Source organism: Capsicum annuum, chromosome 6 (assembly GCF_002878395.1).
Source record: "Capsicum annuum cultivar UCD-10X-F1 chromosome 6, UCD10Xv1.1, whole genome shotgun sequence".
Taxonomy (NCBI): Eukaryota; Viridiplantae; Streptophyta; class Magnoliopsida; order Solanales; family Solanaceae; genus Capsicum; species Capsicum annuum.
In genome coordinates this window covers 227271439-227287329 of record NC_061116.1, presented here as the reverse complement: position 1 = coordinate 227287329, position 15891 = coordinate 227271439, and the positions used below count along the sequence as shown (strand labels likewise).

At 36.4% G+C, this 15891-nt stretch overlaps 2 protein-coding genes across 4 annotated transcripts; one reads left to right on the top strand and one right to left on the bottom strand.

The window, feature by feature from the left end:
- Positions 1-3033: 3033 nt before the first annotated feature.
- On the top strand, positions 3034-4150 carry LOC107874569 (auxin-induced protein 22D). The gene is made up of 3 exons (XM_016721331.2): positions 3034-3278; positions 3363-3538; positions 3650-4150. Exons 1-3 carry the CDS (start codon positions 3148-3150, stop codon positions 3820-3822), a joined length of 480 nt encoding a protein of 159 aa, XP_016576817.1. The 5' UTR covers positions 3034-3147; the 3' UTR covers positions 3823-4150.
- LOC107874568 (guanylate-binding protein 5) lies at positions 3975-14920 on the bottom strand. Of its 3 annotated transcripts, XM_016721330.2 has the most exons (18): positions 14666-14920; positions 13922-14024; positions 13614-13683; positions 13445-13483; positions 13244-13361; positions 13074-13131; positions 12296-12360; positions 12156-12162; positions 11980-12040; positions 11666-11725; positions 11555-11574; positions 6601-6666; positions 5925-6092; positions 5565-5822; positions 5276-5488; positions 4888-5159; positions 4542-4716; positions 3975-4392 (listed from the first exon to the last, which is right to left on the bottom strand). In XM_016721330.2, the coding sequence occupies exons 1-17, from the start codon at positions 14755-14757 to the stop codon at positions 4590-4592; spliced, it is 1797 nt and encodes a 598-aa protein (XP_016576816.2). In that variant the 5' UTR covers positions 14758-14920; the 3' UTR covers positions 3975-4392; positions 4542-4589. The 3 variants fall into 3 exon arrangements, with proteins under 3 accessions (XP_016576816.2, XP_016576815.2, XP_047270227.1); XM_016721329.2 differs by having other exon boundaries at positions 3975-4716; XM_047414271.1 differs by lacking the exon at positions 13614-13683 and having other exon boundaries at positions 3975-4716; positions 13445-13561; positions 14666-14699.
- Between the last annotated feature and the right edge of the window lie 971 nt (positions 14921-15891).

The window sequence follows — 15891 nt, the reverse complement described above, 5'->3', positions numbered from 1 at the left end:
ATTTGAAGTATTGAAAATAAAAATTAAAGTGTTGTGTGACCCAGGGATCAATCCCTGGTCACATGGACGAAAGGATTAGCTTCAACCAGCACACCAAAGCGCACTACCATTCATCTTAGAATGCACTATTAGTTATATCCTAATTTCTCAAGTTATATACATATATATATATATATACATAATTTTTTTTTGATGTTAATGGGTACACATGCACCCCACATATACATATGTACCCCCGACAATAACAACATGATTGTCAATATATTTCATTGTAATTACATATGCATTCACCCTACCCCTAAGATGTCATTTGATAAAAGGAATAAGAGAATTAATTTTGAAATAAAAATAGGATTTATTTTATTTTATATTTAATAGTGTAAGATATTATTTAATTAATTTTAAAATTATTTTATTTTATTATTTATATTAAAATAATAGAATAAAATAGTCATATCAAAAACTTATCATATGCGGGACCCCGAAATGCACAATGAATGGTAGGGTCCACTTTATACCTCATAAGCTGACAATCTTAGGACCCAGCTCACATGGAAACACCCTTATGAGATCTCCCCATGATCCAACGCTCCAGATTGATTGAGTCAGTTGGGCATCACATCAAATCTGGAACGTCCATATCATGTGGACCAGGTACCTTAAATAGCTCAAGTTGTCGGTGTCTGTTCCCTGTCCCCTCATCGAACTTCAGTAGGTTCAATGCTGTCCCATATCCCACCAACAAACTTACTTTAATCCGTGTTCTACGATTCGTATTCGCATCAAAGGCGCGTGTGGAACACTCGTGTCACCTCACTTTCCCATGAGAGCATTCCTTCCTTCCTTCCTTCTCATTTGGGATTCTGAAATATATTTCTTTCCCTCTATAACTCTGACTTAATTTGATTCCACATGAAATTTAATAAACCAAGTAATCTTCTTAAAATTTTTGGTCCAAAATTAAGTTATATTTTCTTCCTTTTATTTTTGTGTCGCTATTTGATCGAACACAAAATTTAAGAAATAAATAATAACTTTATAAAGTTTATAAAATTATCACTTTTAAAATTTACTTTTTAATTGTTTTTTCTTATAAAGTGAGACCCAACAAGGATAAAATAGAAATTATGGCATTAAATAGTTACCAAATAAAGAAAGATGTTATTCTTTTAGGGACGAACCAAAAAGTGGGACGGAGGTAGTAGATAATTGTGTGCGTAATTCATTTCACTCAGAGTAAAATAGAAATTTTTAAAATTAAATTATCATTCTCTTCTTTTAAAAAGAATGACCTACTTTTCTTTTTAATCCGTTTAAAAAAGAATGATTCTTTTTATTTTTTGGCGATACTTTAATTTCAACTTTTCACATGGCATTTTTAGGACCACAAGATTAAAGGACATTTTGATACATTTGACACAACTTTAATTCAAGATTCAAAAGTCTTCTTTATTTTCTTAAATTTTGTGCGGAGTCAAAGTAGGTCATTCTTTTTTAAACAGAGAGAGTGTTAAATATAAAAAATATATCATTTTTTTAGGAATTGATTAAAAAGAAAAGTGATTCATATAAATTGAGACAAAGAGAGTACATAAATATACCCTTTAATTTGATTTCAACAAATATTTATGCCTTAAAATTTTAAATGAGCATAAGTAGATATTTAGATTTGTATAAAATTAAATGTTCACACACATGCATCTTATTGGGTGTCCTACATAGTGATTTGAGTCCTATATAATGTCCTACGTGAATGATGCTACATAAAATACAAGTGTTTCCTTATTTAACTTTATACAAATTTAAGTATTTATTTATATATATTCAAAATTAAAGGATATAAATGTCAATTAAGTAAGGTAAAGGATATCTGATTTTATATAAAATTTTTGCAGACACAATATGATATAAGTATGAGTTCGTCAAACTTGCAATTTAAATTCGTATTTGACCATTGAAACGAACATACATAAATAACCATGTGAGGTTGTTTGGTGTGAGGTATAAAGAATAAATAGTTTTGAGATAAAATGAAGAATTATTTTATTTCATATTTGGTATAAGGTATTAATTAATATCAAAATTATTTATTTCATCATTTATATCATAATGATGAAATAATTTATCTCATATACATGATGGGACTAGGGGTGTACATAGGTCGGATTGGTTCGTTTTTTATTAAAAAAAAAATAATCATATCGGTTTATTAAAATTATAAACCAAATCAAATCAATATAAAATTAATTTTTTTGGTTTAGGTTTTAGTCGTTTTTTTGGGATTTTTCAAATTTTTTGAGTTTTTTTTTTTAATAATATTTAGCTTTTACAATTATAATGTGATCGAATACTAGATCAAATATATTTTTACTCATGTGCTAATGAAAAATCATAATTATGAAAAAATGAGGAACGGAAAACTTTCTTCAAACTAAAAAGTGATATGAAGAGTGAAAACTTTAGGTTTTAAGTTTATATTGGGTTTTAGTTCATTTAATTAGCAATTAATGGACAAATATTACAACTTAAAGGTCCAAATCTAAATATATATGTACATCTATTTTTAAATTATCGAAAATTACTAAAACTAGTTGAAAAGTATTTAAAAAGTAGATTATAATTAATATTTTATGTATAAAAAAGTTCGACTATTATATATATATATAGTGGTTTGATTCGGGTTCAGTTTGATTTTTTTTTATCAACACCAAACCAAATTAAAAATGATCAATTTTTTTTTCTAATGTCAAACCAATCAAACTAAATTACAAATTAATTTTTTTTTCTCGATTTAATTTGATTTGATCTATATACCTCTAGATAAGATAATTAATTCTGGGATAACTCTTTCCCAGTCAAACTAGCCGTAAGTGATGTAACAGACGAGACGCCCTAGTTATTCCGCCCCGCGTAGTGATAGGCAAGAAGCGCGTGAGTTGAAGGAGCGTGAAGTTATGTCATATGGCGTGCCATGAAATTCATGCACAAAGAGAATAAATCGTCTACAGATTGTCTCCCCTCTTTAATTAATCATCTATCGCTATATAAATTACACTTCCCTTCTCTTCCTTCATCATTATTCACAACAATTGCAAATTCAACAATTTCTTCACATCTCATCAGAAACACAGAGAAATTTACATCATAATGGAAATGGCTGGAACAGAGCTGAGATTAGGTTTACCTGGAACAGACTCATCATCATCTGCTAGTAAAATTACCAACAAAAGACCTTCATCTGATATGATCAATAGTAACGATGATGAGCCAGCACCAAAGTAAGTACTCTCTCTCGACGCTTTTCGCTTTTTAATTTAGTGATGTAAAAATTACTAACAATTTTTGTTAATGATTTATTTCAGAGCACAAGTTGTTGGTTGGCCACCTGTTCGATCTTACAGGAAGAACGTGTTACAAGCTAGCTACGTTAAAGTGAGCATGGATGGTGCAGCTTATTTAAGGAAAATTAACCTTAATGTTTACAAGAGTTATCCACAATTACTCAAGGCTTTAGACAACATGTTCAAATGCTCCATTGGTAAGTTTTAACAAAATTAGTTCATGAAAATACGATTCACTATGGTAAATTTTAACAAATTAGTTATGAGTCTAATGATTTTTTTTTTTTTGATTTATTTATAAATTTCAGGTGTATGCTCAGAAAGAGAAGGATACAATGGATGTGATTACGTAGCAACATATGAAGACAAAGATGGTGATTGGATGCTTGCTGGTGATGTACCATGGGATATGTTCATCAATTCTTGCAGAAGGCTTAGAATCATGAAAGGATCTGAAGCTAAAGGCTTAGCATGCCTATAGATGTGTGGCGGATTCAGAATTTAGACGTTCATCTAAAATACTGGTCTCAGTAATGTCAGGAGAATCCAAAGGCGAAGCTTATTTGGTTCTTCAAGAAACTGGGAAATCAAATCAAAGTGAGCAAGAAAGAGCAAATACTGAGTTTTTTTTTCTCTCTATGGTTTCATTTTTGTATAACAATCCATGGGATATATAGAGAAAGTATAGCTTGATCAGCTTTTCTTGTACAGAAGGCTTTTTTGTATTTCTTCTTTTTGTTTTAATTTGAAGAATTCAATGTATTTTCGAAGAGTATATAAATATATACATAATACAAAAGTTAGTGCAATATCATCAAATGTTATATGCTCAATGCTAATTGCTAAATTCACTACAAGACAAGCACTGAATTTGACAGTTTTCAAGCCCTGAAAAGTCTTTTGCAAAATTTTGGACTACCTAGAACGGATTCAGTGTACTCGTTCCTTTACTGGACTTCAAACATAACAAATACTTGGTGCATTGAGTTGTCCTTTTATGATTTCCACGATCTGATTTTTGAATGAAACAGTTTTCAGGAAAGTAGAAGCTCTGCATATGTATTGTAAGAATAAAAAGTGTTACAAGTTACAACAAGTTCATGACCTGTTTGAGGTCTTCTGCCAATCCGTATAGCTATATGTATAATTTTTTTTTTTGAATACATTATATATACATAGTATAGCTGGGAACACTTGAACCTGCAAACGCGCCTTAGATCTGCCTCGGACTGGCAGTTAGCAACCATTTCAATTACTCCGATCTTTATGATTTCTGTACACAGGTAACGACCACCTAGGACCATGTCGCATCCTCCTGTAACATCGCCAATTAACCACAACTATTGCAGCTACCACACATATAGGAATAGCCCATCTGCAGCACCAAGCAAATGAAACTTGTCTAAACTTAGCACACATTGTTTGACTAGGCACGAAGTTTAAACGTGTCATGACATTCGTATGGTAACACGAGCATGTCACTAATTAGGACAGAATGAGAAGTATAAAATTAAGTGTTGTTAGAAAAAGTAAGACTTTATGTTACCTGTCCAGATCAAGAATAGGATTATACACAAGTGTTTCCCAAGTTGCTAGGAAAGAATTCCAGACTGGATTGAAGTAAAGCCAGTCGTCGGACCAAAACATCCTCGTATATGTTTCTAAGAAGACAAAGAGTATCCATGCACCAAGCTCCACCAAAAAGAACTTTATAACGAACCGCCCTAACACCACCATGACCAGTGAGAAAACCACCAGCCACTTGAGCAGTCTCTGATTATATTCCTTAATGAATAAAGATTTTGACTTCCCCAACATCTGCATAATTGAAAGGCACATCCAAATACAAGCACGTTATATTAAACACAACAACTGAGGAGATGGACCAAACTTCAAAAAGCAGCAAAGTGCTAAAAAAGTAACTGCGCGAAAACCTTCATCATTCGCTGTTGGTAGTAACTGTTAGAAGGTCCAACACATTCTCTTTCAAAACTTTGGTTGCATTGGAGGAAGCTGGCGTTGAATTTTGCCATTGAAGGAAGTCTAAGGGCCTGAAGTTCGTCCATTTTGTCCTCGCATCTAGTATACATAGCCTCACACAGCTTTGAGGACTGATATTCATTTGCCAACCTGATATCCTTATACACCTGCAAATACATGGAATTAAGAAAAACTAGTAGAGATCGATGCATAAAGCCATGCCTGCTACTATAAATTTCTAACCTTTTCAATCTCCGCTTCCAATTGATCGACTGATTTCCTTGCATGGCGACGACCAAAATGTTGTTCCCCAAAAACTTCCATTGCTGCATCTCTCTGCTGTCCATGAGCTTTTTGCAAAGACTCCCCTTGCATTGGTAAAACTATGATAGCCATCTGCTCGGTGTACAGTTTTAAACACCGCTCTAGAATACCCTTGTTGAAAACCTCCACGAGGGAGCCTGTAGATGGAATCTCTCCTTGATTCAAGGCGTCAAGTATCTAACTCCAATTTACCATTAAAGAGAAAAGATTAATCAATGTCATCAGTTCTCCAAAAGTTGTTAAGCTAAAACCAGGAAAGTTAACAAATAAGAGACTCACCTGCTCAAAGAACAATACGAACTCCTTCCCGTTGAGAAATTTACCCTGGACAATCTTTGGACGAATGATAGATGCAACAACTTCTTTCAATTGCTCCCTCTTATTGACATAATCAGGATCTAGTTCAACATCCTTCATGTCACAAAGCTTCGTGCGATGAAGATGAGGCTGCAGAAGAGCTAAGAGTGTTGATGGCTTGATGCATCATTCTGAGTTCCAATAGGAGAAATGTTCAACTGATGACAAGAAATCCAGTTTGCTACGATATCCTCAACATGCATCTTTACCGTTCCCTAATATAAATGCAACCAGACCCCCCTCCCCTCCATGTTTCATGACGAATACTAAGTTGTTATAGAGAGAGAAAACTGCGCCTTATTCCTAAGCAAGGATATCATGGCCATAAGAAGAGCGATGATAGATAGAAGTGATTTGTCTATATACCACTAAGCAACAAATAGCATCAACGATTAATCCACAAAGAGATGTACATGCTCACAATTATAGAGGAAGCTTTTCGAGGTCAGAGTATAAAATTTGAGGACCATTTTCTTTTTGCAGTAACAATGAAGAAGAAGATATCTAAGCAAATCCAAATCAACTATTGTCATTGCAGTAAGTTGTGAATTACAAAATCAAGAAGAAAAGACTCATGCATAGCAAAGGTAAGTCATACTTGTGGTAAGCTGAAGGCTGTGTTATTGTCACCCATTACAGCTAATGAATCTCGAATCTGATTCACCTGCTACAATGAACCGTAACAAGTATATCTAGTTATGCAAGTATCTTTATAATTTGCATAATGCAGCCTATAGAAAGTACTGTTAATAGAACTTTATTGAAAGAAAGAAAGCCTAAGGTTTACAATATAATCTGAAAAACATGAAAAACTAACTAAAACAAAAGTAGGCTATATATATACATAGTCAATAACCTAAAGGTCCATAAACTAAAGGCCCAATAACATATGGGCTAACATCCCCCCTCAAACTCACAATGCAACAGCAATAAGCATTGAGAGTTTGTCACACAAAAAACGAAATCGAGACGCCGACTGAGCCTTCGTAAAAAGGTCAGCAATCTGCAAAGACGATGGAACAAAAGGAAGCGATATGGTCCCGAGCTGTAAATGATGACGGGTGAAGTGACAATCAATCTCAATGTGCTTCGTACGCTCATGGAAGACAGAATTCTTTGCAATTTGTACCGCACTTTTGTTATCACAATGCAGGGGAGTAGGCATAGAAATGTGAACCCCCATATCTGCAAGAAGCCAACGTAACCAAATAATCTCACATGTAGTCACAGCCATAGCACGATACTCAGCCTCCGTGGAAGATCTAGAGACAACATCTTGTTTCTTGCTCTTCCACGAGATTAAAGAGTCTCCAAGAAACACACAAAAACCAGTGGTGGATTTACGATCATTGCGATCTCCATCCCAATCAGCATCACTATAGGCTCGCAACTCGAGAGATGACGTCGAGGGAAACAAGAGATTTTGAAACTGAGTGCCACGAAGATACCTTAGAATACGAAGTACAGCTCCCCAGTGAACAGAAGTAGGAGCAGTAACAAACTGGCTAACAACATGAACTGCATGTGCTATATCTGGATGAGTAACCGTAAGATAAACCAAACTACCCACAATAGTCCGATAAAGACTCGGATCTGATAATGGAACACCATCACTAGGAGAGTAACGTGCATTGGTTTCAAGGGGGGTATCTACAGTCCTGTTGTCAGAAAGACGCGCCCGTGTAAACAAGTCAGATATATACTTAGTCTGAGAAAGAAGATACCCTTTCTTAGACTGAGCCACCTCAATACCCAGAAAATAACGCAGCAAGCCCAAGTCCTTCATTGCAAATCGATGAGCCAAATCATGCTTCAATAACTCAATACCACTATGATCATCACCAGTAATAATCATATCATCTCCATATAAGGACAATAGAATTCGCCCTGCACTTGTACATCTAACAAACAATGCTGAATCATGGTTACTCGGGACAAATCCAAGGGAAGTAATAACAGTGGAGAATTTCTCAAACCAAGCACGAGGGGCTTGTTTGAGACCGTATAAAGCTTTTCGAAGCCGACAAACTTCACCTGGCTGGTGGTCAATACCTGGGGGAGGAGTCATATAAACTTCCTCGTGGAGATCACCATTCAGAAAAGCATTCTTGACATCCATCTGAAATATCTTCCACTGTCGAACGGATGCAACAGCAATCATAGTGCGAACAGTCGTCATCTTTGCTACGGGGGAAAAAGTCTCCTCATAATCCATACCATATTGTTGTGAGTACCCTTTTGCCACAAGTCTTGCCTTGTATCGCTCAACAGACCCATCAGATTTTGTTTTTATCTTATACACCCATCGACAACCAATCGCATGCTTACCAGGTGGGAGAGTAACCAAATCCCATGTATGTGTATGATGAAGAGCAGCAAGTTCCTCAGCCATAGCATTCTGCCAAAGAGGATCAGACACAGCCTCTCTATACGACTCAGGTTCAGACAAATGATGTATGTTTGCAATAAAGGAAGCAAATGAGGCTGAATATGTAGAATAGGAAAAATCTGGCAGTTTGGTGGACTTACAAGGTCGAGTAGACCTCCTCAGAGGTGGTGGGTCTCCAGTCTCAACAGTCGAAGGAGCAGACTCAGGCACAGGCGAGGCTGAAGCACTATCAGGTGGCACACCAGAAGGCATGGATGGATCCGGAACTGGAACCTCTATGTCAATCCCAAAGGGATCAATAAGCCGAATATCTGACTTTGTCACATCATGGGTTTTAGCTGGAATGGAATAAAAAGGAATATGTTCCAAAAAAGTGACATGTCGTGAAACATATAATTTCTGACTTACAGGATCATAGCAACGATATCCTTTTTGTCCAATACCATACCCCAAAAACACACATATAGCTGATTTTGACCCTAACTTATTTCGTTCAACATGAGGACGAAGAACAAAGCAAGTACATCCAAAAACTCGTAATGCAGAATAATTCGGCGGGTGACCATATAGTTTCTCAAACGGAGACATCCCTGAAGTCAATGCAGTAGGAATACGATTAATCACATATACAGCAGTTAGGACTGCTTCTCCCCAAAAAATACTAGGAACCTCTGCAGACAAAAGTAAAGAGCGTGCTGTCTCAACAATATGACGATGTTTTCTTTCTGCCAGACCGTTCTGCTCAGGAGTGTCGGTACACGATGACTGGTGTATGGTACCATCAGAGGCAAGTAACTGAGTGAAGTCATTAGAGGTATATTCACCCCCTAAGTCACACCTGAAACACTTTATCACAGCCGAATGTTGTGTTTTAACAAGGGCTCTAAAGTTGTTGTAAATGCCAAAGAAATCAGATCTGCGTTTCATAAGATACACCCAGGTATAACGAGTATAGTCATCTATAAACGAAACATAATAGGTCGATCCACCCTTAGTGGATACTGGCGCTGGTCCCCATACATCAGAATGAATAATATCAAAAGGAGCAACAGAATAAGACACACTTTTATTAAACGGTAAGGCAGAAAATTTTGCCAGTTTACAACCACTACAATCTGAAATATCACTAGTGTTCACATGACCCAAAGCACCACTAGAGACCAAAAAACGTAAACGTGAAACTGACACATGTCCTAATCTGGAATGCCAAAGATAAAACTGAGAAGACAAAGGACTCAAACGAAAAGAAGATAAATCTATGCTAGAGGCGGCAACTGCAGACACTTTGAGATTCTCCAAGACATAGAGTTCCCCCAACCTATGGCCGGTCCCAATCACCCTCTGAGTGTGTTGGTCCTGTATAACACAAACAGAATCAGAAAAAAACACCCAATTACCAGCCTTACACAACTGACTGACCGAAACAAGATTTAAAGCAAGTTTGGGAATGTAATAAACATCAGAGAGGACAATGTGAGGGGTAGTAACAGAACCAACACCCTCGACTGACATAGGTACAGCACTCGCGGACATAACAGAGATTGGTGAAATAGGTGACAAAGAACCAAACGATGACAAATGAGGGGACATGTGATGAGACGCACCAGAATCCAATATCCACAAGGAGGAAGGAATACCTGAGGTACTAGAAGAAACTGAACCCGAATGAGACATAGATGCTGACATGGCCGTAGGATTAGAAACGAAGAACTGTCTGAACTGTTCGAAAACCTGGGGATCCAACGCAGAAGGTGGCATAGTGCTAACAGACTCAACATCTACAGATGGTGCAGCAGCAGCGAACTGTGGAGGACGAGATGACCATGGAGGAGCACCAGAGGAGCGTGACGGAGACTTTTGCTGCCCATATTTCTGTTGCTGCCCAGATTGAGGCTGTTTGACCTTGTTAAGTAACAACGGACACTGAGCCTTCCAATGATTTTTCTGTTTGCAGAATGCACACTCATCAAATGCAACGTTAGGAGATTGTCGAGTCTGAGTACGTGGTGGCCTAGACTGATCAGTTGAAGCAGCAAACACGACAGGAGTAGTAGTTACTTTAGACCCTTTATCCACTTGAGACTTGATACGAGTCTCCTCTGCAATCAGTTCATGAACCACAGAATCAACAGTAGGGAGGGGAGATCGATGAAGGATTGTTCCACGTAGGCCCTCAAAGTCAGAACGTAGTGCCATCAAAAACTGAACCAAGCGTTGCTCTTCCCGTCTAGCAATGTACGACCCAAAACCTTTTAACTCTGCAGATTCAGTAAGTGCCAATTGATTCCACAAATCCGACATGGCAGCATAAAAATCTTGAATACTGAGATCATGCTGTTGAAGAGCACGGATATCATACTCCAACTGGTACTGCTTAGCAAAATTAGACTGAGTGTACAGTCTTTCCAAATGATCCCAGACCTCCTTTGCTGTGTCATACTTAGCCAATTGCATACCAATTGACTGAGTTACAGAATTGTTGATCCAAGTGATAATCTTGGAGTTATTAGTTTCCCATAAGTCCACCAACAAATCAAAATTTTCAGTTTTATCATCGATAGGTCTTAGTTTTACTCCAGTGATATAACCCCACATATTCTTCCCACGAAGAAAATTCTTCATGACATAACTCCAATAGGCATAGTTCTTACCATCTAATTGAGTACTAATGGACTGGAGAGAATCATCCTTTCCAGTCATTGTAAACACAGCAACACACAAACAATTCAAAAAAACAAAAAGATACAAAACCCTAGGTTGAACAATTCCGAACGAACAACAATGGCAGCAAGCAAAAGAACGAAAGACGAACAATACCAGACAGCAAACGAATACAGCAGCACCTCAAAATTCGGGGCTCCGCCCCGAACCCCGGACGGGGGCGCGCTGCCCCCCGTACCCCCAGCGAACTCACCGCGGAGTTCGATCCGCGCAGTAGGTGCCTGCTACAAAATCTTCAACCAACAAATCAAAGGACATGGATCAAACTAGCTTTGATACCATGTTAATAGAACTTTATTGAAAGAAAGAAAGCCTAAGGTTTACAATATAATCTGAAAAACATGAAAAACTAACTAAAACAAAAGTAGGCTATATATATACATAGCCAATAACCTAAAGGTCCATAAACTAAAGGCCCAATAACATATGGGCTAACAAGTACCTTATCAATATTTGCATCACCTGCAGAAACAGAAAGAGTAAACCACAAGTAACTATTCAATAAATTCTAAAGTTACTCACAGTACATGCATACAAAGATAAGCAAACCAACCATCACTGTTAGGGACTCGTCGTAGAGCTTCGTTGACCATTTCTTGCACAGATGTTCCTTCTGTTAATAATACAAACTTAGAGAGATTCCAAGAGAAGGAATAGAAGACCGACACAAGACATCTAAGTGCTAGTCAAAGGGGAAATGAACATACTGTAACAAAAGTACCATGTAAACGGATACAATTATATTGGTACACAGACATGTTTTGAGTTTTAGGTAATTTCTGCAATCAGAGGATATATTCCACAATACACGACATGCATTTTTTAATGCAGTTATGAACATATATGGTATCTTGTTTTTCTACTTACGTAGAAAATCACGCTGGATAAGCCATAGGAGCTTTGCTGGTTCGAAAGCAACGTCTTGCCCCTACAGAACACCCACCCCATAAGTATGTCACTTTTCTGGTTAATGATCTGCTTCTTCCTTTATTTCTTTGTGACTTTTTGTTGAGGTGAAAGATTAATCAAAGATAAATGCTTACCTTAACTCTGGGTTCCAGGGAGAGCGATAAACATGGATGAAACAACAAAGTCAGATAAGAAAAGAGACTCTGAATGACTTAGAAACAGAAAAGTCATATGTGAAACTAGAAAATTTTGAAATGAATAGTTGGAATTGGACCTTCCATAGAACTCTTCAGCAATTTCAACGGCAAATGACAGTTGCGATATGTCAGCTTCACGGATCTAAAACATAAAACAAATGCACAAAACACCATTAAGGAAGTCACGCTTGCTAGTAGGCCAATATGCGAGTATTATATAAGCTGCTGCTCGTAGAATCACAACCTGAACCATATTAGGATAAGTTCCTAGTGTCCAATCTATATATTAGACAAGAATATATCGAGCGCAAACTGCTTAGTACAATCAATTCTTCTGCTAACGTTTGCATATGCTGGACGCTCAGTGGATTACATGAATCATGAATCGAACATTTTGCACAATATTAGCAGGTATGATTTTGTATCAGTTAACACAATCTTTATAACAAAGCAATGCATATCTAACTCAACCAATTTATATATTGCTAAATGCAACAGAGCTTGATCTCAGTAAAAACTACGTACTCGCCTTTCTATCATGATTTATTCTTCCTTCTTAATTATTGCTCGTGTAAATACCTCATAAGAATTACAATACCATAAGTGAAAACCTCATTCAAGGCACAACTTAGATTTCAACAAGTAACTTGAAGCAACAACCAATCTGTCACCCATTGTTACTAATATCCTTATTCAATCACTCAATAGTCATGGATAACCAACAGATTATTCTGTTTTCTGTTGCAATAGAACATGAAAAACTAAAAGACATACGCTGTGCAATACTAAATTATAAAGGTTTAACATAAACACTCGAAAATAAAGAGAGTAAAAGTCATGAACAGAGTAACGAACCGTCTCAGGTAGATTATATATAAGCACAGAACTCAGAATAGTTGCAAGGGAAAAAATCCTGAACAACAAAGAACAAAAAGACATGACTAGTCACACTGTATTCTGGCAATGTTCTTTATAAAAAGATAACATTATTATAGAAATATTGTCTCTCGGAACTTCCATATTACCGGTCATCATACACATTTGACTTTCCAATACTTTCAAAACCTTCAGTGTCAAGGTAGAAAACAGAAGTTTTTCCTCCATCAATGTCCAACTCTATTGGAGTACCCCAAATCCATATACCTGGAAGAAGAGGGAAATGGAATGTTAGATAATGTCTATATCTCCTCAGTACCGATTGCCCCAGCAAAATCTTGCGCACACACCTTTAGTCTTAGTATCACGCATATGCCCAACACCAAAACCTGTAGTAATCGTAGAGCTCTAAAAATCAATTGCTTATGAAAATGCACGAAGGCCTTGTGCTGGCAATTAACAGCAACCTAACAAGTAAAGCACAATTGTGAACTTAAATAGTAAGTCTTGAGGATTCACCTTCATTACAAGAAAGGGAAAGGAGCTGATTCAGGAGGAACGATTTTCCTGAACGATATGGACCAATCACCTGGTCAAATTCTAGCAACTATGTTATAACTTTTAATACAAAAGAGATAGTTGCAACAGGAAATTTCGATAAACGAAATGCATCAGCAAAAACATATTGAGCCAGTGCCAAACTTACTCAATAACTCCAATCATCACCAAATAACATCAAGGAGACTCAAATTTCCAAGATCTTTTTGTCACATGATAATTTTATTGCAGCCGGCAATGAAATACTAAAGATTTATGCAGAGACTTACAGCAACAGCTGCAATGGGCGTTGTTATCCTTTCTATTGCCTCTAGTCCTTCTCTCACAAGGCGAAGTTTTGTGTGACCAGGATCAGGCTCTACAATAGGAAACCTGTCAAAAATAGAAAGATAACAATACCTAGAAACATCAGAAGGCATGAAGCAACAATACAAAGATAGCGAAAGCAACTGCCTCTATATGTACAAAACAAGAAAAAGCTGAAACACAACAAGACCAAGTGAAGTTTGATGAGACAACGTCGACAGTTACTCCGAGACAAAAAGTGCTGGTCTGTAATATAATAAGCTACTAAACTTTGAAGCATTTCATGCTCAACAAACATTACTGGTCCGTGACACTTTGTTTCGTCGAAATGATGGCAACAGGAGTAAAAGGGAAACTGAACTGTAACATACAAATGTCATGGAATGAACAGATATGGGGCGGAGCCAGATCAGAGTACGTAAAGGTATTAATTTTTATTTATGTATATAATAAAGGGGATGTTAAATCTTATTGGTTTCTCCCCGTATATTTACATCTTTATATTTTGAACACCTAGTAAAAATCCTGAGTCCGCCTCCGGTAACACCAACTCACTAAGCTCAACATAGTTATAAAGCTTATGAATTAGAAAGAGCAACAAACCAAGCTTTACAAACATAAAGAGCGCACACTAATGACACTTGAAGATCGTAAATGCATGCACGAAACACAAAAGGGTATGTAAAACATCCAGTAAAAGTGCTTACGTTTGATGAAAATTATCAAAGGAAAATGAGTCAGATGCCAGTACACAGAAAACGAAGAAGAAATTAAAACACATTCCATTAAAAAACTTCATTCTTGATCTGGGTTAGAGTTATTACAAGTGGGGTTCACGTAAAAAAATAAGAAAATAGAATTTTAAGGACAGAATGAAGTAAAAAGAACAACTTATTATTAAGAAACTGTTTGATAAAAGGAAGCGTGGGAACATAGGAAAAAGAAGAAGCCATGTTGGAGGGAGGGTGCAGGTTAAGGATAGTTGGTATTGTGGGGTTTAAGAAAACAGCAAAGTAAGAGATTCTTTAGTTGCCCCCCAATTAAGGATGATTTAGGATGACTTTGCTTCTAAATTGGACCATGCTAGTACTACTACAACAACATCATAGTGGGATAAAATGTACGCAGTTCATATCACTATTTTCGAAAAAATAGACAGATTGTTTCGAATAGATCCTGACTTAGGATCAAAGACAATAAATAAAGTCGAAATAAAACATGAACAAGATGAAATATAGAAAAGAAAATCACCCATAAAGTAGTACACTACACTGTTAAATCGAGAACACTCCCCCCACACCCACACCCCAACCCTCCTACGGCTACTAGCAAGGCTACACCAGAGTACTCCTATTTACTAGCTACGCCATATCCGTCCGTACTAGCCCTCTAAACTACTCCGTATCTTTCACTACTTTCTATTTGTGTCCTTGATCCATATTATGTCTAATCAGTTCCCTCTAATATTTCTTCAGCCTAACTCTACCGTGAAGAAATACAGGTTATACTTTGGAATTATTTTTCAGTAACTGCCAGCCCACAATGTCATAGAAATTACCTCTTTTCAAGAAAAAGGAAAGAAGATAATCACCATATTTTTTTGGACAAACAACATAAATTTCGACGGTTTGGAGTTTAATTATAAAAAAAATTGTCATTTTACATAATTTCTAAAAAAAATCCATTTATGATCTGTCCATATACATAATCAGCTTTCGATATATTTTTTTCTTTGTAAAGATACATAATTAACTTCTAATACTTTTTTTCGATTTTGAATTATATATTAAGTGAAGATACATTTTTTTCTTTGTAGAGATACATCATTAGCTGTCATTTTTTTATTTTATTTTGGGTCTGTCGATACATAATTAGCTCCCAATTCATCCAAGGAAGATACATGTATCGACAGACTTAATATATAATTCATCAT

Coding starts and splice junctions, on each gene's coding strand:
- LOC107874569 (XM_016721331.2), top strand. CDS start 3,148: ATGGAAATGGCTGGAACAGAGCTGAGATTAGGTTTACCTGGAACAGAC. Junction 3,279..3,362: donor GATGATGAGCCAGCACCAAA/GTAAGTACTCTC, acceptor GATTTATTTCAG/AGCACAAGTTGTTGGTTGGC. Junction 3,539..3,649: donor CATGTTCAAATGCTCCATTG/GTAAGTTTTAAC, acceptor TATAAATTTCAG/GTGTATGCTCAGAAAGAGAA.
- LOC107874568 (XM_016721329.2), bottom strand. CDS start 14,757: ATGAAGTTTTTTAATGGAATGTGTTTTAATTTCTTCTTCGTTTTCTGT. Junction 5,823..5,924: donor TCGTATTGTTCTTTGAGCAG/GTGAGTCTCTTA, acceptor AATTGGAGTTAG/ATACTTGACGCCTTGAATCA. Junction 5,489..5,564: donor TGGAAGCGGAGATTGAAAAG/GTTAGAAATTTA, acceptor ATGTATTTGCAG/GTGTATAAGGATATCAGGTT.